At 41.1% G+C, this 21602-nt stretch overlaps 1 protein-coding gene across 7 annotated transcripts in view; it reads right to left on the bottom strand.

Annotated features, from left to right (window-relative positions):
- The window catches only part of PER3 (period circadian regulator 3), a 58882-nt gene that overhangs the window by 19079 nt on the left and 18201 nt on the right, over nt 1-21602 (bottom strand). For 5 of the 7 annotated variants that reach the window (XR_003524536.2, XM_027621060.2, XM_027621094.2 and 2 more), the window contains 5 exons: nt 20957-21062; nt 19907-20035; nt 19309-19435; nt 10561-10693; nt 9992-10116 (listed from right to left, as the gene is read on the bottom strand). Coding sequence is in view for 6 of the 7 variants with exons in the window: in XM_027621060.2 (XP_027476861.2) it covers nt 9992-10116; nt 10561-10693; nt 19309-19435; nt 19907-20035; nt 20957-21062 (620 nt within the window). In the remaining variant the exon portion in view is untranslated. The remainder of the gene's footprint in view (nt 1-9991; nt 10117-10560; nt 10694-19308; nt 19436-19906; nt 20036-20956; nt 21063-21602) is intronic. The other 2 variants (XM_027621079.2, XM_027621087.2) reach the window with 2 other exon arrangements.

Here is a 21602-nt window from a genome sequence, read left to right as displayed (position 1 = left end):
CCTGTCTCATATTCAGGTCTTTCATCCATTTTGACTCTATTTTTTGTGAATGGCGTAAGGAAATTGTCCAGTTTCATTCTGCATGTGCCTGTCCGATTTTCCCAACACCATTTGTTGAAAAGGCTTTTTTCCATTGGATATTCTTTCCTGCTTTGCTGAAGATTAGTTGACCATAGAGTTGAGGGTCCATTTTTGGGTTCTCTATTCTGTTCCACCGATCTACGTGTCTGTTTTTCTGCCTATACCACACTGTCTTGACAATAACAGCTTTGTAATAGAGCTTGAAGTCCAGAATTGTGATGCCGCCAGTTTTCGTTTTCTTTTTCAACATTCCTTTGGCTAATCGGGGTCTTTTCTGGTTCCATATAAATTTTAGGACAATTGGTTCCAGCTCTGTGAAAAAAGTTGATGGTATTTTGACAGGGATTGCATTGAATGTGTAGATTGCTCTAGGCAGCATGGACATTTTAACAATATTTGTTCTTCCAATCCATGAGCATGGAACGTTTTTCCATTTCTTCATGTCTTCCTCAATTTCTTTCCCGAGTGTTCTATAGTATTCTGAGCATAGATCCTTTGCCTCTTTGGTGAGGTTTATTTCTATGTATCTTCTTATGTCCCATTGTAAATGGGACAGACTCCTTAATTTTTCTTTCTTCTGTCTCAGTGTATAGAAATGCAACTGATTTCTAAATAGAAATGCACTGATTTTATGTCCTGCCTCTTTGCTGAATTCTTGTATGAGTTCTAGCAATTTTGGGGTGGAGTCTTTTGGGTTTTCCACATAGAGTATCATGTCATCTGTGAAGAGTGAGTTTGACTTCTTTGCCAATTCTGATGCCTTTTATTTCTTTTTGTTGTCTGACTGCTGAGGCTAGGACTTCCAGTACTATGCTGAACAGCAGTGGTGATAGTGGACATCCCTGCCATGTTCCTGACCTTAGGGGAAAAGCTCTCAGTTTTTCCCCATTAAGAATGATATTTGCTGTGGGCTTTTCATATATGGCTTTTATGATATTGAGGTATGTTCCCTCTATCCCTACACTGTGAAGAGTTTTAATCAAGAAAGGATGCTGTACTTTGTCAAACACTTTCCTGCATCAACTGAGAGGATCATATGGTTCTTGTCCTTTTATTGATGTAGTGCATCAAGTTGATTGATTTGTGGATGCTGAACCACCCTTGCAGCCCAGGAATAAATCCCACTTGGTCATGGTGAATAATCCTTTTAATACACTGTTGGATCCAATTGGCTAGTATTTTGGTGAGAATTTTTGCATCCATGTTCATCAGGGATATTGGTCTGTAATTCTCCTTTTTGGTGGGATCTTTGTCTGGTTTGGGATCAAGGTAATGCTGGCCTCAGAGAAAGAGTTTGGAAATTTTCCTTCCATTTCTATTTTTTGAAACAGCTTCAGAAGAATAGGTATTAATTCTTCTTTAAATGTTTGGTAGAATTCCCCTGGGAAGCCATCTGGCCCTGGGCTCCTGTTTGTTGGGAGAATTTTGATTACTGTTTTAATTTCCTTGCTGGTTATGGGTCTGTTCAGGTTTACTATTTCTTCTTGTTTCTGTTTTGGTAGTTTGTACATCTCTAGGAATGCATCCATTTCTTCCAGATTGCCTAATTTGTTGGCATATAGTTGCTCATAATATTTTCTTATAATTGTTTGTATTTCTTTGGTGTTGGTTGTGATCTCTCCTCTTTCATTCGTGATTTTATTTATTTGGGTCCTTTCTCCTTTCTTTTTGATGTCTGACTAGAGGTTTATCGATCTTATTAATTCTTTCCAAGAACCAGCTCCTAGTTTTGTTGATCTGTTCTACTGTTCTCTTCGTTTCTATTTCATTGATTTCTGCTCTAATCTTTATTATTTCTTTTCTCCTGCTGTGTCGAGGCTTTATTTGCTCTTCTTTCTCCAGCTCCTTCAGGTGTAGGGTTAGGTTGTGTATTTGAGGGCTTTCTTGTTTCTTGAGAAAGGCTTGTATTGCTATATACTTCCCCCTTAGGACCACCTTTGCTGCATCCCAAAAATTTTGAACAGTTGTGTTTTCATTTTCACTTGTTTCCATGAATTCTTCTTTAATTTCCTGGTTGACTCATTCATGCTTCAGTAGGATACTCTTTAGCCTCCACGTATTTGCGTTCTTTCCAAATTTCCTCTTGTGATTGAGTTCCAGTTTCAAAGCACTGTGGTCCAAAAATTGCAGGAAATGATCCCAATCTTTTGGTACCAGTTGAAGACCTGATTTGTGACCCAGTATGTGATCTATTCTGAAGAATGTTCCATGTGCACTCAAGAAGAATGTGTATTCTGTTGCTTTGGGATGGAATGTTCTGCATGTATCTGTGAAGTCCACCTGGTCCAGTGTGTCATTCAAAGTCCTTATTTCCTTGTTGATCTTTGACGGATTTCATTTTAATTGCTACCAATTATTTGCATTTATTTATTTTCACTAATTTAATTGCTTTTCAATAAATTCTTATAACCATTATTACAACAGCTGGAATAAAAAACTTCATCAACCTAGCAAATAAATTGGTTTTACTTTTTCTGCCTTTCTTTATACTCTTTGTACACTTGTATATACATTGTACAGAGCTGTAATACTCAGTGTGTACATACATATTTATTAAAATCTTATTGTAAATATTTTATCTTCTTAGATTATTCCAAAATGTTTTTTATCTTTGAATTAATTTTACAAATCTGTAATATATTCATGGGGTTCAAAAATCAATAAGCCTTGAAAAGGCAGTCAGTAAATCCTCCCCACTCTTGTCTACTATGTGCCTAGCTAGTTCTTCTTTATTTTCCTCACAGAAAACCATTTCTTTCCTTTTCTTATCAGTCCAGTTTCTTTATGCACCTATAAAGAAGCACGAATGTAGATTTTTACCTCAAAGGCATGTAATATGTACACTATCAACAGTGTGTTTTTTTCACTTAGCGGTGTCCCTTCTACCAGTACAATGGCAGCTGTCTTACACTTTTTCTGTATCCATAGGGCTTCCATTCTATGTGTATACCACGGTTTATTAAAGTAAACACCGGTAGACAGACTTTTAGTTGCTTCTAAACATTACTTATCCCAAGTACAAGAGATCTCATGGCGGACACAGTGGCGGGCTTCCCCCCAACATCCCTTCCACCTCTCCCCTCTGTGCAGTCTCTAGGCGGTGTGGGTTTGTGTGGCCCCACTCCACTTCCAGAAGTGGGCTCCGATTCGTTTAAATCAACACAGCACAGCCAAGATGGAGGGACAGGGACTGGATTTACCCTCCTGCCTGAACCAACTAAGAAAATGGACAAAACATATGAACCAGTAAGTTCCAAGACACCGAACATCAGTGAACAAAGGAGAGTGACCCCTGAGGGAGGGAAAACAAACGAGGTGAGCCCTGGGGCTGCCCCAGCCTACTGCCTGGAGAGTTTCTGAGGTGCAGGGTGGGGAAATCAGCTGGAGCCTGTGAAGCTCCCCTAGATAAAGAGGCAGAGCTGAGAGTCTGGTCGGTGGCTAGAGTTTTCAGGGAAGAGTACTGGGGAGGAGAGCTGCAGAGAGTGGGCTCCACAGAGCCAGAGAGAACCCCCTGGAGTATTCACCAGTGCACTCACAGGAGGAGGAAGAGAAGAAACAATCACTGAAGCTCACACTATGCGGAGAACAGCACATGCTCCTGTCAGCCAGACTAGAAAATCTCCTAACTCTCAGGGCACTGGGTACAGTACTCAGAAGGACCTTGCCTCAGTAGCAGACAGTAATTAGCCATAGACTACACACTGCTCTAGTTCTGCCAAACAAATCTGAAAAGGATCGATTTATTTCCAAGTAACTTAGCTGGGTCCCAGAATAAAGCTCGTCTCTATTTATGGGAATGGATACTCAGTAGCACCCATTCACAATATCTGGCATCCAATCCAAAACTGCCAGACATGCAAACAAGCAGGGAAAATACAACCCATAAGATGGAGAAAAGTCAGTCAATCAGCTCGGGACTAGCAGAGATGTCAGAATCAGAGATGGGGACATTAATAGTTACTATACTGCACTCCATACTGCTAGAGGGAAGATCAAACATTTAGAGACATGGAAGATATAACAAAAGAAAGACCCGAACAGAACTTCTCGAAATGAAAACTACAATACCTGAGATAAGAAATACACTGAATGGAATACAAGTGACAGGTATGGCATTAGAAAAGATTGGTGAACCTGAAGACGCCACAGGAGCCTAATCCAAAATCAAACTTAGAGGGAAAATAAAAAAAGACTGGAAAACTGGGCGCCTGGGTGGCTCAGTCGTTAAGCATCTGCCTTCAGCTCAGGTCATGATCCCAGGGTCCTGGGATCGAGCCCCGCATCGGGCTCCCTGCTCGGTAGGAGGCCTGCTTCTCCCTCTCCCACTCCCCCTGCTTGTGTTCCTGCTCTCGCTGTGTCTCTCTCCATCGAATAAATAAATAAAATCTTAAAAAAAAAAAAAAGACTGGAAAACTGAACCCAGCATCAGTGGACTGTGGGACAACTGCAAGCGGCCTATATGCATGTAACTGGAGTCCCAGGAAAAGAGGAGAGAGAAGCAGAACTGGAAAAAACAGGAGAGGGAAGACTTTCAATTTAATGGAAGCTGTAAACCTACAAATCCAAGAAGCTCGATGAACCGAAAGGACAGCGCATCTTGGCATATCATACTGAAACCATGCAAATCAGTGATAAAGAGAACACCTGGGTGGCTCAGTCATTAAGCGTCTGCCTTCGGCTCAGGTCATGGTCCCAGGGTCCTGGGATCGAGCCCCACATCAGGCTCCCTGCTCAGTGGGGAGCCTGCTTCTCCCTCTGCCTGCTGCTTCCCCTGCTTGTGCACTTGCACTCTCTCTCTGGCAAATAAATAAATAAAATCTTAAAAAAAAAAAAAAAAAGAAGGGCGCCTGGGTGGCTCAGTCGGTTGAACGACTGCCTTCGGCTCAGGTCATGATCCTGGAGTCCCTGGATCGAGTCCCACATCGGGCTCCCTGCTCGGTGGGGAGTCTGCTTCTCCCTCTGACCCTCCCCCTTCTCATGTGCTCTCTTTCAAATAAATAAAATCTTTAAAAAAAAAAAAGAGAGAGAGAGAGAGAGACAGAATATCTTACAAGCAGCCAGAGAGAAGCTGTGCTGGAAACAAACCAAAGGTAGCAGCAGATTTATATTGGAAACAGTGCATTGAGAAGATGGTGGAGCAACATCTTTAAAGTAATGAACGATGAAATTGCCAACCAGAATTCTATGCTCTGCAGAAACCCTTACAGCAGGAAGGGACAACAGAGACATTTTCAGACACACGAAACCAGAAAGGCTTCACCACCACTAGATCCATGGGAAAAGAACTAGTCAAGGAACTCATGCAGGGAGAAGGAGAATGATCCTAGATGAATCTACATAACAGAACGAAAGCAGTGGAGGAGGTAGCTACATGGGTACACAGGTGAAGAGGTAAGCACTGCCTACATGAGAACAGCAGCGTAGGCCGAGATGTACGACGTGCATAGAAGGAAAACATAAGCCAACAAAGGCCAGAAGGGGGAAGCAGAAGTACCCTACTGTTGGGTTTTTACACTTTATACACGAAGGGGTATAATATTTCCAGAAGGTGGGTGGTGAACAATTGAATGTGTACACCATGAGCCCCAAAACAACCACTAAAATAAAGCCCACTCTAAATATTAACATACCCACGTTAAAAGTAAAAGGGTGGAAAAGACATAACATGCTAGTACTAATAAAAAAATGCTGCAGTGAATACATTAATACGAGACAAAGTGTATTTTATTTTTTATTTTTTAAAAAGATTCTATTTACTCCTTTGACAGAGAGAATGTATGAGCTGAGGGGAGAGGCAGAGGGAGAGGAAGAAGCAGACTCCCCGAGGAGCAGGGAGCCTGATGCGGTGCTCGATCCCAGGACCCCGAGATCATGACCTGGGCCGAAGGCAGACGCTTAACCCACTGAGCTCCCCTGGCACCCTGACAAACTGTATTTTAGAGCAGAGAATGTACAAGGGGTAAAGAAGGTCATTTCACAAGACAGAAAAGGCCAATTCATCAAGAAGACATGACACTTCTAAACATTTATGCACAAAATAAGAGTGCTTTCAAAATGCATGAACAAAAACCAGTAGTATCGCTAGAAGAAACAGACAAATCCATAATTATGGTCGGAGATTTATGTTCTCCTCCTGAAGCAGAACAAGTACTGAGAAACCTAGTAAGGACAGACAGGATCTGAACAACAGTAACCACCACCCTGACTTGGTTTACACAGAACATTCAACCCAACAGCAGCGGAATAAACATTCTTCCCAGTGCACACAGAACAGTCATCCAGAGAGACCATATCACAGACCATAAAACAAGTCTCAACAAATAAAGAAGAATTCAGGTTCTGTATTTTCTCTGACCGCATGGGATTAAATTAGAAATCAGTAACAGAGCCGTGGAAAACCCCCAAATCTGTGGTGCTGAAGTACTGTACGGTAACAGACACATGATGACGAGTGATTTCAAATGAGACAGCTGGGGGGTAGGAGTCAGTATTAGAACACGATGAAAATGACACAATCCACCAAAATGCATGGAATGCAGCAACAGGTAAAACGAACATTTGTACTAAAATCCGGTAGGAAAGAAAAATGTCTGAAATTATTTCACCTTCCACATTGAGAACCTGGAAAGAGAAGAGCAAGATAAAACCAAAGTAAGCAGAAAAAAGGAAATAACAAAGACCAGAACAGAAGTCAGTGACGTAGAGAACAGGAAAACAACAAACAAAGCCAGTGCAATCGCAAGCCGGTTCTCTGAGAAAACCTATCAAATTGATCAAACTCTAGCCAGACTGATCAGGGGAAAGAGAAAAGAAAACAGAAGGTGCCAACCTCAGAAATGACAGAGGAGCATCATTAGAGATCATACAGGTGTCAAAAGAAGAATAAGGGAACATTATGAACACTTTCATTCCAATAAACCTGACAACGTAGACAAAATACACCAATTCTTTTAAAGACACAAACTAACAGTTCACTCAACAAGTAGAAAACCTCAACAGCCTTCTGTCTATGACAGAAACTGAATCTGCAGTTAAACACTTAGCTAGGAAAACTCTAACCCCAGATGCCTTCACTGATTCCTAATGGAACTATTTTAAATTTGAGACATATGACAGCCCAATGTATCTTATAACTCAACGAACATATCGTATACGCTTGAGAAGAATGTGTATCGTGCAGGTATCAGGTGCTATGTTCCCTAAAGGTCAACTAGGTCAACGTGGTTGATAGCATTGTTAAGATTATCTGCTTTACTCATTTTCTGTCTAGATTTTTTTTTTAAATTTTATTTAACCGTCTAGATGTTTTATCATTTGCACAGAAGGGGTGTTACATTCTTCAACTATGGTTATAGAAAGTCTATTTCTCTCTTTAACTCTTTCCATTTTTACCTCCTATCTTGGAAGCTCTGTTAGTAGCAAATATGCACAATGTATTCTGATTGCCGTGTCTCCCTGATGAACTGTTTGGCACCATGAAGCGTCTCTGGGAAGACCCTGTCTTGAAGTCTGAACCATACTGGATCGCCAGCCTTCTTATGCTTCTCGTTTGCATTGTGCCTCTTTCCCCATTTGTTCTCAATCCATTTGTGGATTTATATTTAAACTATACTTCCCAGACAGTATACAGCTGGGTCTTGATTTTTTTTATCTGTTCTGACAATTTCTGCCTTTTAATGGGAGTGGATATAGTTGGGTTTAGAGTAATTATTATTAGTATGACATATTCCCCTTTGGTGGTGATGGCTGTTGCCCTCTTCCTCCTTTTCTGCCCTTTTGGATTATTTGTGTGTTTATTATTATTTTTTTCTTAGAGAGAGAGAGCATGCATGTGTGAGGGGGGGGCAGAGGGAGGGAGAGAGGGGAGGGAGAAAAAATCCCAAGCAAGCTCCACACCCAGCGCAGAGCTTGATCCCACGACCCTGAGATCACGACCTGAGCTGAAACCAAGAGTCAGAGGGTTAACTGACTGAGCCACCCAGGTGCCCCAGGTTTATTTGTGTGTTTCTTAAAATTACATTTTAATTTATCTCCTGGCTTTATTTTACACTCTAACTTGACCCTACTACAGATTCAAAAATATGTGTTAATGGAATGGTTTCTGGAGACTACTCATTAACATCTGATTCCCTAGTCTGCCACTCATCTGCTGTGTGACTTTGGGCAAGTTAAGGGACTTAACCTGTTTGTGCCTTAACTGCTCCATATACATAATGGAGATGATGACTGGCAGGGAAATGCGTTTGTGGTCACAGTCCTCAGACCCCACTCATTAGTAGAGTCACGGTGTAAGCTGCAGGAATACAGGCTTTCCAGACAGTAGAAGATATATGGATACTCTACAGATCCCCTGATTCTGTTTCCTGTCCTTGGAATGTGGCCCCGCAGATGCTGAGACTGGTTTAAGATGAGGAGAAACAATTGTCAGTAAATATTTCCTTAACTGAAAGCTTAGAGACTTCAATATGAGTTCTTTCAAAATGGTAATATACACCACAGTACAAGAAGTTTAGAGGCATAACCACAAAATTCCTTCCCCACTGGGTGAGACCCACCCTGTGTGGGCTGTCCCTGGCAGCTGTATGTCCACATGGGAATCTAAAGTGTTAAGAAAGGGACACTAAAAAATGTGCATCTGCCCCTTCCTGAGGGACTAGCTCAGCTCCGATAAAACTATTTTCAGTTCATTAGAAACATAATCTAATCTCACAACAGCTGTGTCTCTTGTGTCTTCTCACTGACGCCCAGCCCACCTGTCAATACTAGACTCTCTATCTCCAAGGGTCAGTGTGAGGATTAAGTGAGTTAATTCTTATGAAGGACTCAGGACAGATGGTGGCAGAGAGTAATAGCTCAACACGTTTACGAATCTGCCACTGAAGACTAACAAAGAGAAATGAGAGAGAACTGAAAACCTGATTTAACACTTTGTCCCCAGTTCTTCATCCACCAAACTGTTATAACAACAAAGTCAAAGGACAGGAGGCAGTAAAAAGGAACATCAGAATAATTTACCAAGTCATTATGTTGTTAAAAGGAAGAGAGTTTTAAACACACTCTCCTCATTGTCATCAGGCCAATACAAAAATCTGGATTATATATAGTCAATCTAGTCACAACCCCAAAGTTTGACAAGGACACCTTCTTTCAAGGGCAGCAACAAAGTGACCTAATGCAGCCCCACAGGAGACTTCATTAGTGATAGTTAACACTAACTGAGATTACTATGTCATCAGGTACTAAGTGCTTCCCACACATCAGCTGATGTGACAAGTGACAATGACTTAGAAATACAGTCCCAATATGTAACCAATACAAACATGATGATATTTCCCAAAGTACTTTAACTGAGTCAAAGAAAGGAAAACATAATTATAATTTAAGAAGTCATTCCTAAGGAACTGGTGTTAGGGGCTTTTGTTTTCTCGCAGTAGTGTATTTCACACCGAGCGCACTTGAGAGCAGAAGGTAAACGTGGCACCTGACTCTGGGGGTGGGGCACGAACGACAGTGCGGCCGTGGCTGCACTGGCTCACGCTGGAGCCCAGGCTCAGCGCCTCGGGGGCCAGCGTCCACAGAGCGCCTCCTGCAACGTGTGAGGCCCGCCAGGCGGTCGGCATCTCCAGGTTAGCTACGGCTGGGGTCTGAGACGCAGCTGGGGGCGCAAGAGACACTGACGATGAAAAGAAAAATCCCCACGGGAAATTTATGTCTTTAGACATAAAATTGAGTCTTTAGACTCAATTTGCAGATGTTTGTAACTGATGGGCTAAAACCTACTGGCCATAAAGGAGCAATATGAAACTAGGCTTGTTTGTGATTAACGAAATAAGTAAAGACAAAAACTTAGAAACAGCAAGGGATGGCTTTGTAATCACCCTCTGCCTAGCGAGGAGGGCACCCGCATTACCGTGCAAGGCTGTGGCATCATCTGCCTTGTGGTTCGGGCTGGCTTCTTCTGAGGACGAGGAGGTTGTACTGGTACAGGATATGCACTTTCTTTTCAAAGCTGGAATGCTGTAGCTCTCCAGGTATCTGCAACAACAGAATTAGGTCACGCATGTCTGCCTGTCCCCTAACTCTGCCACTTCCCATTTCTGTGTGGGTACTTTGTACTCTCTTCTTTGATGAGGTCTTCCCTGACCATCCCAGCCTCAATCACTGGCCTGTCCTATCTCTTTTACTGTGACCTTGAATTGATCTCCAAATCTTGCCTCATTTAATTTTGATGATCAAGGTCTTGCCTTCTCAACCATACCATGGCTCCTTCAAAGAAGGGATCTATCTTCTAATTTTTTGCATCCCCTGAAATGTTCAATTTATTATAAACTATATGTAAGTAGGCACTCCATAAAGATCTACTGACTTAGAGTGAAAAATCAAGACAACCAATATTAAAAATGATGTAAGATGTGTGCTTACAGTGGCGATATAGGCTTTTAGAAAAACGGACATGTTCTCAAAACTTGTGTCTCACACCTGATAACACTGTCAATGCAGTTTATTTGCTGATAGGATGGGCTATGCTGGTCTTCTCTCCAGTCTTCACAAGACTCCGTGGGCACGCTATTGTTTTTCAACGTCTGGAAGGCAGATGAGGCCTTCTGTTCATCTGAAACAAAACAAAAGGATACGTAATTAAAAATATTATATATCTAAGAACTTATCCAACACAATTAGATCAGGTCCTTTAGCATGTATACATTCAATAGAATATTATGTAGCTATTAAAGATGAACTCAGATCTAAAAAAATACACCAATACAGAAAGATATCCATATGGAATGATTACAAGAATGATCATTTTTTTTTTTTTTTTACAAAAAAGGAATGAAACAAACGTTTCAGGCAGAAATTAATAATACAACTATCAGGTAGAAGGCTGATGGGGACTTCATGATACTGAGCTGACACTACCTGCCAACTGACCGATGTTGGCGTCCCTGGGGGTGGGGTGACCAGACACCATGTGAAGCACCAGGCACTGCCCTGTAGACCTGTGTCCAACAAGACTTTCTGCAGTGACAGAACTGTCCTTCATCTGTGCTGCCCAGCACGGTGGCCACCAACACCACAGGTAGCTTAAGCACTTTGCAATATGGCTACAGCCACTGAGAAACTGGATTTTAAGTTTTATTTATTTGTAACTAATTTGAATTTAAAGTGTGGCTAGTAGCTACCATACTGGATAGCGGGGGTACAGAGAGAAGACACAAGGCCTCAGGTAGGAACCCTGAACTTCAACCTCATGTGGAGAATGATAAGCCAAGAATGAAGACTAAAAAAGAAAGGTAAGAGAGAGCCCACCAACATGGTGTCGCGGAAACCAAGCCGGGAAACGAGTTCCAGGAAAGAGGAACCAGTTATGTCAAACGCTGCTGAGAGGCTGACTTAGCTACCATTGTTGTTGTTAGTGAAGGTCATCTTAGCTGCCTGGAAGACGGCGCTCCATTTCCAGAGGGGATTACAGAAAAAGGCCTGCTTAACTGTCACTCATTAACTTTTAAACTTAAAAAAAATTATTTGAAGATTTTTTTTAAGTAATCTCTACACCCAGTAGGGGGCTTGAACTTATGACCCTGAGATCAAGAGTCGCGTGCTCCACCAACCGAGTCAGGCGGGAGCTTCTATACTTATAATTTCTAAATAATTTTACCCTTGAGGGTTACAGAAACAGCAGAGTTCCTGTATACCTTCCACCCTGCTTCCACTAATGTAACATCTTACAGAACTATTAACAGAACGAACGAAACTAGGAAACGCACAGTGGCGCACAGCTACTGAACCACAGCCTATGTGGATGTCACCCGCCTCTCCGTGAAATGTCATTTTTCTGCTCCAGGGTCCAACCCGGGGTCTCACGGTGATTTCAGTTGTCAGCGTCTGTCTTTCCTTGTCTTTCCCGATCTCAACTCTTGCGAGTACAGGACAGGAATTCTGTGGGAATGCCCCTCAACTTGAGTTTCCGTGATATTCCGTCATGATGAGGTTGAGGGTGTGCATCTTGGGGAAGATTCCTGCAGAGGTGCTGTGCCCTTCCAGTGCCTCACGCCAGGAGGACATGACCTTGACATGTTTACTGTCGATGTGTCAGTCTTGATCACTGGTTAAGGTGCTGTCTGCCAGGTTTCTTCCACGTAAAGCTACTATTTTACATGTAATACACGATGTAAACAATAAATGTTTCAAAGGCACATTTTGAGGCCATGCAAATATCCTGTTTCTCTTACACCTTCACCTAGCGGTGAATGGACTTAATGCCACCAAACTGGATGTTAAAAATTGGTTACATATATCCACTCACCTGTTGAGTGACATCTAGGTTGTTTCCAATTTTGGATGAGTACAAGTGACGTATGATAAACATACACAGACAAGTTTATGTGTGAATTTGAGTTTTTCTTTTGCTTGACTAAGAATGGAATTGCTGAGTCATACAGTAAGAGTATGTTTAATTTATAAGAAACCGCCTAACTTTTCTAAAGTGGCTGTAGAATTCTACATTGCCTTCAGCACTGCCTGAGGGCTCCGGTTACTCCGCATTCTTGCCAGAACTTTGTATTGCCAGTATTTTTTCTTTCACTTTTAGCCATTCTAATGGGTATGGTATCTCATGTGGTTTTAATTTCATAATGACTGAGACTGAGTGTTGTTTCCCATGTTATTTGCCATCTGTGTGTACTTCACTGGAAAAGTGTCAGATCTCTTGACCATTTTTTGAATGGATTATCTTATTGTTGAATTTTGACAGTCTTTTATGTATTCTGGATATGAATTTTTTATTCTATCTATAATTTACAGACATTGTCTTTTCATTGTCTTACCAATGTCTTTTAAGGAGAAGTTTTTAATTTTGATCAAGTCCACCTCATCTTTTTTTTTTTTTTTACAGATCACACTTTTGATGTCATATCTAGTAACCTTTTTGCCAAACCCAAGATTACAAAGGTTTTCTCCTAAGTTTTCTTCTAGAAGGTTGTAGTTTTAAGTTTTATATTTAGGTCTATGACCAATTTTGAGTTAACTTTTGTATAACATGTGAGCTATGTGTTGAGGTTCATTTTTCACATATGTGGGTGTCTCATTGTACAGTACCATTTTTTTTTTTTTTTTTTGGAAAGTCTACCCTATTATCCACTGACTTGATCTTGTACCTCAAAAACACTGTATTGGTGCAGGTCTGTTTTGGGACTAATTTGTCCACTGATCTTTTCACCAGTATCACACTGTGTTAATTATGGTGGCTTCACGTGTAAGTCTTGAAATCAGATGGAGTGAGTCCTCCAACACTGTTACTCTTTTTCAAAATTGTTTTGGCTGTTTTAGTTGTTTTTTTTTTCTTTTTTTCCCATAGAAAAAACTGCTGAGAGTTTACTCGGAATGACACTGAATGTACAGATCAAACTGGGGAGAACTGACAACAATATCATGTATTCCAAACCATGAACCTGATATATCTTTTCATTTACTTAGTATTTTTTAAAGTTTTTTTTTTAATCAGTGTTTTGAAGTTTTCTGTATATGCATTGTTTCACCTATTCTGTAAGTATTTCATTTTTGGGTAGTTTAAAAAAAATTTCTGGTCCAAATGTTCCTTGTTAGTACACAATTTTAATTGATCCTACATACCGACCATGTATCTTGTAACCTTACTAACATCAGTAGGAGCTTTTTTTGTAGATGCTTTAGAAGTTTTCTACGTAGACAATCCTGTCATCTGTGAAGAGAGTTTTATTTCTTCCTTTCCAATCTATTATGTCTTTTATTTCTCTTGCCTGTTGCACTGGGCACGGGACTTCCAGTTTGATGTTAAGACATGGTGAGTGGATACCCCTCACTTGTTCTCCAGGTGAGGGTGAAAGCATTCTCTTACCATCAAGCATAAACATTAGCTATAGATGCCTTTTTTGTTAGGTTAATGAAATCCCTTTTCTCCTTCTAATTTTTGAGCATTTATCATGTGTGGATGTTGAATTTTGTCACAGGCTTTTTCTCCATCTACTAAAATACCCTGTTGGGTTTGTCTTTTTTACTGTTAATATGGTGAATAAATGTGGCTTTCACATATTGAACCAGCCTTGCATTCCTAGGATAAATCATACTTGGTTGTGATATATTTCTCCTTTTTAAGCTTTCCTGGATTTGATTTGATGATATATAATTGGGGATTTTACAAATATATTGACGAGGAATCCTGGCCTGTAGTTTCCTGAACTGTCTTTATCTTGTTTCAGTATCAGGGTAATAATGGGCTCAGAAAAGGAGTCTGGGAGTTTCCTTTCCAAATGCCCTTCTTCTATTTTCTGAAAAAGATTATGTAGAAACTGGCATTATTTCTTCCTTGAATGTTTGATAGAATTCTCCAGTAAAACCAGCTGGGCCTAAACTTCTCTTTTTGGAAGGTGTTAACTTCAAATTCAGTATCTGTAACAGACATAAGTCTATTCTAGCTATTTCTTTTTCACGGAGCTCTGATAGGTTCTTTCTTATTAATAGACCAAAGTTTGGGAACAGAGTTGTTTGTAGTCTCTTTAACATCTGTGGGGTTTTTCATTCCCAATAGTGAGCATTTCTGTCTTCTCTTCTTGTTTGGTATGGCCAAGGGTTTGTTAATTTTATTCTTATCAGCTTTTGATTTCATTAATTTTCTTTTATTGATTTCTGTTCTCACTTCCATCGATAATCTGGTTTTTCCGATTTCTTTCCTTCTGCTTAGCTTGGATTGAATTTGCTCTTCTTGCTCTTGTTTCTTAAGGAGGAAGCTTAGATTTTGATTTGAGACCTTTCTTCTTTTTCTCATATAATCACTTAATGCTAGAAATCTCCCTTTAAGCACTGCTTTAGCTGCATTCCACAACTTTTTTTTTTTCAATTCATTCAGTTCAAAATGTTTTTACTTCCCTTAAGGCCTTGACCTGTGGGTCATTCAGAGGTGTGTTCTTTAATTTCCCAACATTTGTGATTTTTCTAGATAAACCTCCCTGTTACTGATTTCTAGTTTAATCCATTAGGTCAGAGAATATATTTGTTTTGATTTATATTTTTAAAAAATTGGTAAGGCTGGTATTATGGCCCAGAATAAGGTCTATCTTAATGAATGGTCCATGTGCCCTTGAGAAAAATAAGCATCGTATTGTTGTTGATTGGAGTGTTCCATCAATGTCCACTAGGCCAATTCTGTTGACAGTGCTGTTCAGGTCTTCTACATCTTTACTGATTTTCTCTCCACTTGTTTTATCAATTACACAGAGGGGTGTGTTACAGTCTCTAACTACCACTGCAGATTTATTTCTCAAAGTCTTTATCAGTGTTTACTTCATGTATTTTGAAGCTCTGATGTTAGGTGTATAATCTTTTAGGACTGTCACGTGCTCTGAGAGAATCAACCCCTCTGTTGTCATGCAATATCCCTCTGAAACCCTGGTAATGTTCCTGGTCCTAAAGTCTACACTACCTGATATTAATACAGCTTTTCAGCTTTCTTTGGATTCCTGTTAGCATGCATATCTTTTCTAACCTTTTGCTCTTAACCTATGTTTTTATTTGCAAAATGGGTTCTTGTAGATACTATGCAGCTGCTTTTTAAAAAATTTTTTTTATGTTAATCACCACACATTACATCATTAGTTCTTGATGTAGTGTTCCATGAGTCATTGTTTGTGCATAACACCCAGTGCTCCACGCAGAACGTGCCCTCCTTAATACCCATCACCAGGCTAACCCATCCCCCCACCCCCCTCTCCCCTCTAGAACCCTGTTTGTTTTTCAGAGTCCATCGTCTCTCATGGTTCCTCTCCCCCTCCGACTTACTCCCCTTCATTCTTCCCCTCCTATCTTCTTTTCTTTTTTCTTAACATATCTTGCATTATTTGTTTCAGAAGTACAGATCTGTGATTCAACAGTCTTGCACAATTCACAGCGCTCACCGTAGCACATACCCTACCCAATGTCTATCACCCAGCCACCCCATCCCTCCCACCCCCCACCACTCAGCAACACTCAGTTTGTTTCCTGAGACTAAGAATTCCTCCTATCAGTGAGGTCATATGATACATGTCTTTCTCTGATTGACTTATTTCACTCAGCATAACACCCTCCAGTTCCATCCACGTCGTTGCAAATGGCAAGATCTCATTCCTTTTGATGGTTTATGCAGCTGCTTCTTATCTTTTCTCATCCAACTGATAATTTCAGTCTTTCAGCTGGTACACTGAGAACATTCACATTTAATGTGATTACGGAAATAGCTGAATTAAAAGTATGCAACTTTGCTGTTTTCCATTTATTCCATCTGGGTTTTTGTTTCTTTTCTGCTTCATTTTGCATTAAATGTTTTAAATTCCGCTTTGTCTCCTCTACTGACATTATTTACGCTTCTTTAGAAACAAGTTCTAATAATTGTTCTAAAGTTCACAACATATACCTTTAAGGAATCAGTTTCTACCCTCAAATGACATATTGCTTCTGGTATAAGGACTCCATAGCAACACGTTCCCAGTGCCTCTCCTGATCCTTTACAGTATTTTTACATAGGTCATAAATGCAGGAGAGTATTTCTGCTTTAGTCAGTTACCTTCTAGGCCAATCAAAAATAAGCAAAAAATAAAATTTCTTCATTAATTCTGTTTCCAGTGCTTTTCATTTCTTTGTGTCAAGTTTTATGTCTGGTACCATATTCCTTCCACCTTTAGAAACTCCCTTAGTGTTTCTCATAGAATAGATCTGCTGGCAATATACATCCCCCCCCCTTTTTGTTTGAGAACTCTTTAGATCTCCTTCATTTCTGAAAGATACTTTCCACTAGGTAGAGAATTCTGCGCTAACAGCTTTAGTTTTCCTCTGAAGACATTTAACCTAACTAATTTGTTGGCCAGGACTGAGATTTGTTGTTGCTATGGTTTCACTCAATGTATCACAGCTTTCAAATTTCTCTAATGACACTTTGTGCTTATGTGGTGGCTGGTGTGCTAGAGAGCTTTGGGTTTTTGCCAATATTTGCTCCACTTGCAGCCTTTGATCTCCCCTTTGCATTATGCCTCAGAGGCCTGTCTCTTGCGAGTTACTGATTCTGTCAGCCGGTGCACAGTATCCGGGGCTTGATCTCATGTCTCCCTGAAAGCATGTGTCCCTCTTAGATTTTAGGCCTGTTGGCTGCCCTGGAGCCTCAGCACTCTGATGGGTTCAAGAAAGCTCATGAACTCACTGCCATATAGCTTTTTTCCTTGTCAGTTTGGAATGATGTTCTTTCCAGCTCTCCCTGAGCACAAACCAAAGCATGCTCACCCTGAATGAGTTCAGTTCATGGATCAATGTTTCTCCCACAGGCGCTGACACTCTAGAAGTGGAAAAGTCCATTTTCCCCAAGTTCCCCAACTGCTTCTGGCAGCTGGCATCGGTATATGTAGCTGATGAAGGGACTTTATATCTTCATTACTCCTTGCCTTTCCATATTAACTTCTAAAATTTCCTTTCTTGTTCTATTTCAAAGCCAAACCTGCCCTCAGAAGAAAGGTAAAAATATAAACTTATTAAAACCTTATGTTCTTCTTGGCTCTGACACCCTGTACATAAAACATGTATACAATGATTATTTAGTACTTTCCTTTTGAGTGGTGCTATTTCTAATATTTAGAATTACAACATTCTTATCTTTAAAAGTTGCATACTTGTTTCTCTTGAGTAAGGAGTAATAAAGATATTTTACTAGCTCTTTGAACTTGTAGGTCTTAAAATGACAATAAAATCAAGATGCCCAAGTTAACAATAGCTCCCCCAAGCAATATTAAATGGCAGATTTTCCCTCTCTCCTGAAAGTCACATCCTATGTGTGTTAGAGTCAAATACAGCACATAGCTAAATAGGAGAATAATATCAGTTTCTCGAATAACATCATAAATACACAGAATTAGTTATGACTTAAATTTTATAAAATGGTGAATGATGGAATATTGATGTCTGCTTAAAAACACAGCCCTCAAACCATGGTACTGATGGCATTTCCAGACCAATGGTGGATGATAAGAAATGGAACAAAACAGAAGGTGAGAAACAATTTGTACTCTGACAAGAAATACAGAGGTCAGGACATAAAATCGTGGCCCTAACGTGAGGTCCTAGGCCCAAGCAGCAGTGAGCAGCACAAAGTGGACCAGACAAAAACGAAAACATTTAGAAACTTTAGTCTTCAAATCCCCCTAAAGAAGTTCCAATGCTAGGACATAGGATAACAATATACAGCAAGGAAGATACTCAAATAAATTCTTTTGCAGAGAGAGAATCTGATAGGTTCAAGGACAAAAAAGGTGTTGTTTCTATCTCGTGCCCTTGCATCTATGGCAAAAGAGACAGGCAGAATATTAAACCTCCTGCCAAGAAGACAAGAAAAACTCAAGGGCTGGACATGCTCTATCCAGAGGGCAGCCTAGGGGCTCCCCATGATACCACCTGTAGAAGCAGCACGTGAATGTTTCTGTTTTGTAAGTTATGGCAAGCCCTGGAAAATATAGCTACTATTTTCTAAAAATTTTTATTGGCCTTAGAGAAGAAATTTCACCCTACTGTGTAAAATACCCACATTTGACGATGATACAGACCATTAATAGCATTGAGGGGACCAAACCGATAAAGACTTCCAAAGTTATACTAACATTCAGGAAAACAAATGAAGGGAAAGCTAGCTAAACTAAAAAGTTAATATAATTTGATCTCTACGTCATAGATCTTTCTTTTGCTATATAAGGCCAGTAGGTTGACTTTTCTAAAAACGTCAGTTATCATGAGTGATCCAATTCCTTTGGAACGCTCCTTACCTCATATCTGAGAAAAGTAAACATGTATCCATAAAAAAAAAAGTCCCCAGTTTTTCATTCAATTTAGGTCATAAATATCCTTCATTTGTTCTAAATGACAAGAAGCGATTATTACGAGATGCACTCTTAAATTTACTCTTTCTGTTGACAGATGCCTCATGTGGGAGAATCTATGAATCTGCTGGTATTATCAGAAACGTTAATTCTTCAGTGGAAATATAGAGAAATTACACTCTAATACCACATAGCTTTCAGAGCAGTATTTGCTGCTACCATTATGATTATTTCCATCATCATCCGGGCAAGCCGATGTGAAAGGTGGAAGCATAGGGTCGTGGCTTTGGGCTCGCACGCACCACGCCCACGCAGGAGAGGGCAGAACCGCGGCAGGGGGTTGGGGGCGGCCCTGCTGACTCACCACCGAGCCGTCCCGTGCGCGTCCCCGTCAGTCGCTCATCTGGTAACTTGGCCACTGACTCAATGTACAGCTGCTGACCTAGATTCTTAATTTTGTTTACACTGGCACAGACCTGCTGCAAAGTCAGCTTAGAGAAAAGAATGACAGACGATGTTTCAAAAATCAGAAAATTAAAAGATAAACAATAAACACATTAAAAGACAGAGTACGTTTAACCCCTGGTTCTCTGAAGACACGACTAAAGGCACAGTAACAACGTTGACCCGCTTCCCCACTGGGCCGCAGCACGCCAGGACAAACGCAACTTTAAATAAATCTCTCCACAATACGGTGATTATTAGAAAGCACACGATGAACCGAAATACCACCTTCCAAAGGTGGTATTTTCTTTTCACAGGCATTTTTTCAACCCAAAATGGACGAGGACGTCTGTTCATCACACACGGTCCCAGGGGGTCAAGGACATACAACGCTGAGGCGCAGACGCGGTGCTGACCCGTCCCCCACCACGAGGCCGGGGACGGGAAGGACGCCGCCCGCCCGCCCGCACGCACGCCCGCACGCACGCACGCCCGCACGCACGACGTCGCTCACGTACCGCTTCCCTGCGCGCCGCCTCGGCGCGGGGTCCGCCGGCCTCCCTGGACGCCGCGAGGCTGACGCGCGGCTCCTGCGGGTCGCTGCTGCCCAGGCTTCCGTAGGCGCTGGGGGCGCTCACGTGAAGCGGCTGAAGGAAGGAGGCGCTCCGGCGACGCGGCCGGGAGGAGAGCCGGGGCGTCCGCCTCCGAGAGTTTGCACCAGCACGGACCTCCCCGAACCCGTCAGTCGGGCGCGCGAAGGCCGACGCCTTTAACTCGGCTGCTGACAGAGAGCGCCTTCCTCTCTCCTCTCAGCACTTCTCAGGGGCAGGGCCTCGTTTTCTAGTCTAGGCGGGCGTTTCTAGAACCACGAATTTTTAGGAAGCCACATAGAACAGACTGAACAAAATATGGAAATAAACTCTAGCTCTTTATGCAGAGTTTAGAACAGACTGAAGAAATTAAATACACACCACGCTTTGTTCCATGAACTTCATTCGTGAACCCTAGAGATTCTATGAAAGACCGTGTGGAAGCTCCGGGGCTCACGGTTTTCTCGGGGACACCGTCCGTAAACGCTTTACCGGTTTATTAATGGAATCTCCACAGGAATCATGGCTGGCATTTGTTTTCAACAGGTAGTTTCCCCCACGTTTGCCTTGTAATAACCAGATACGGAGACCTGCCATCCCTCTGTCCCCACCTTTAAAATTGGAATTATTTTTTAAAATACTGAAGCCAAAAGCCAGAAGGCGAGCACACGGGTAGCGTTCGGAATACACGAAGGATGCTCTCATTTAGAGACAAGCTTCCCTGTCTACCTGCTGACTAGCTTTGCTCTCTTAGAATGGGATCTTACAAGAATGTTCTGTGCATTTCACTCAGGAAAAGGAAAACAAAATGAATAAAACTGAATTTAAAAACAAAAACAGGAAGACAAAAATTCCTGGAACGCAGAGGGTAAAGACTTCTCTCCTTGCGGTGTATTTTTGTGAGGTGACTTCACTAAGATCGACTGTTAAAACATGATTATGGGAATTTTGTGTTTGCTTCTTAAAATCTCACTTTACCTGTAAGAGAAGTTTGTGAATTTGTTCTTGTAATTCTGTTACGTCTTTGTCATTACTGTTCGTCTTTCTTTTTCTGGTAGCAAAAACATCCTCATTCAGTGGACTCCTACAAAGTGCCAAGTGCAAGATGGAGTCAGGCAATTAAAAATTTACAATAAAGTCTAAAGGGATTTTTAAACAGAATGTTCAAATAATAAATCTATACTTCTACAAAGCAACTCTTTGACTTCAAATAGGAAATAAAAACCTAGGGCACCTGGGTGGCTCAGTGGATAAGCAACTGCCTTCGGCTCAGGTCATGATCCCAGGGTCCTGGGATCAAGCCCTGCATCGGGCTCCCTGCTCTGCAGAAGCCTGCTTCTCCCTCTACCACTCCCCCTGCTTGTATTCCCTCTCTCGCGGTCTCTCTCTCTCTGTCAAATAAATAAAATAAAATCTTAAAAAAAAATTTATATAAAAAAAGAAAATATAAACCTAAATCCCATCTATGGAGGCAGAAAAAATACTAAGACATTAAGAGGCTTCTTTGGATCGTCTAGAGCTCTAATCTTTCAACATCTGTGTCAGCACTGTTTTTGTAGAGATCTAAAATCAGTGACGAGTAACCTCCTTAGCTACCAAAATATCTTCAACAACTACCGGTCTC

This window comes from Zalophus californianus, chromosome 4, assembly GCF_009762305.2.
Source record: "Zalophus californianus isolate mZalCal1 chromosome 4, mZalCal1.pri.v2, whole genome shotgun sequence".
Lineage (NCBI taxonomy): Eukaryota > Metazoa > Chordata > Mammalia > Carnivora > Otariidae > Zalophus > Zalophus californianus.
Note: the sequence above shows the minus strand (reverse complement) of the source record. Positions and strands in the feature narration are given on the sequence as shown.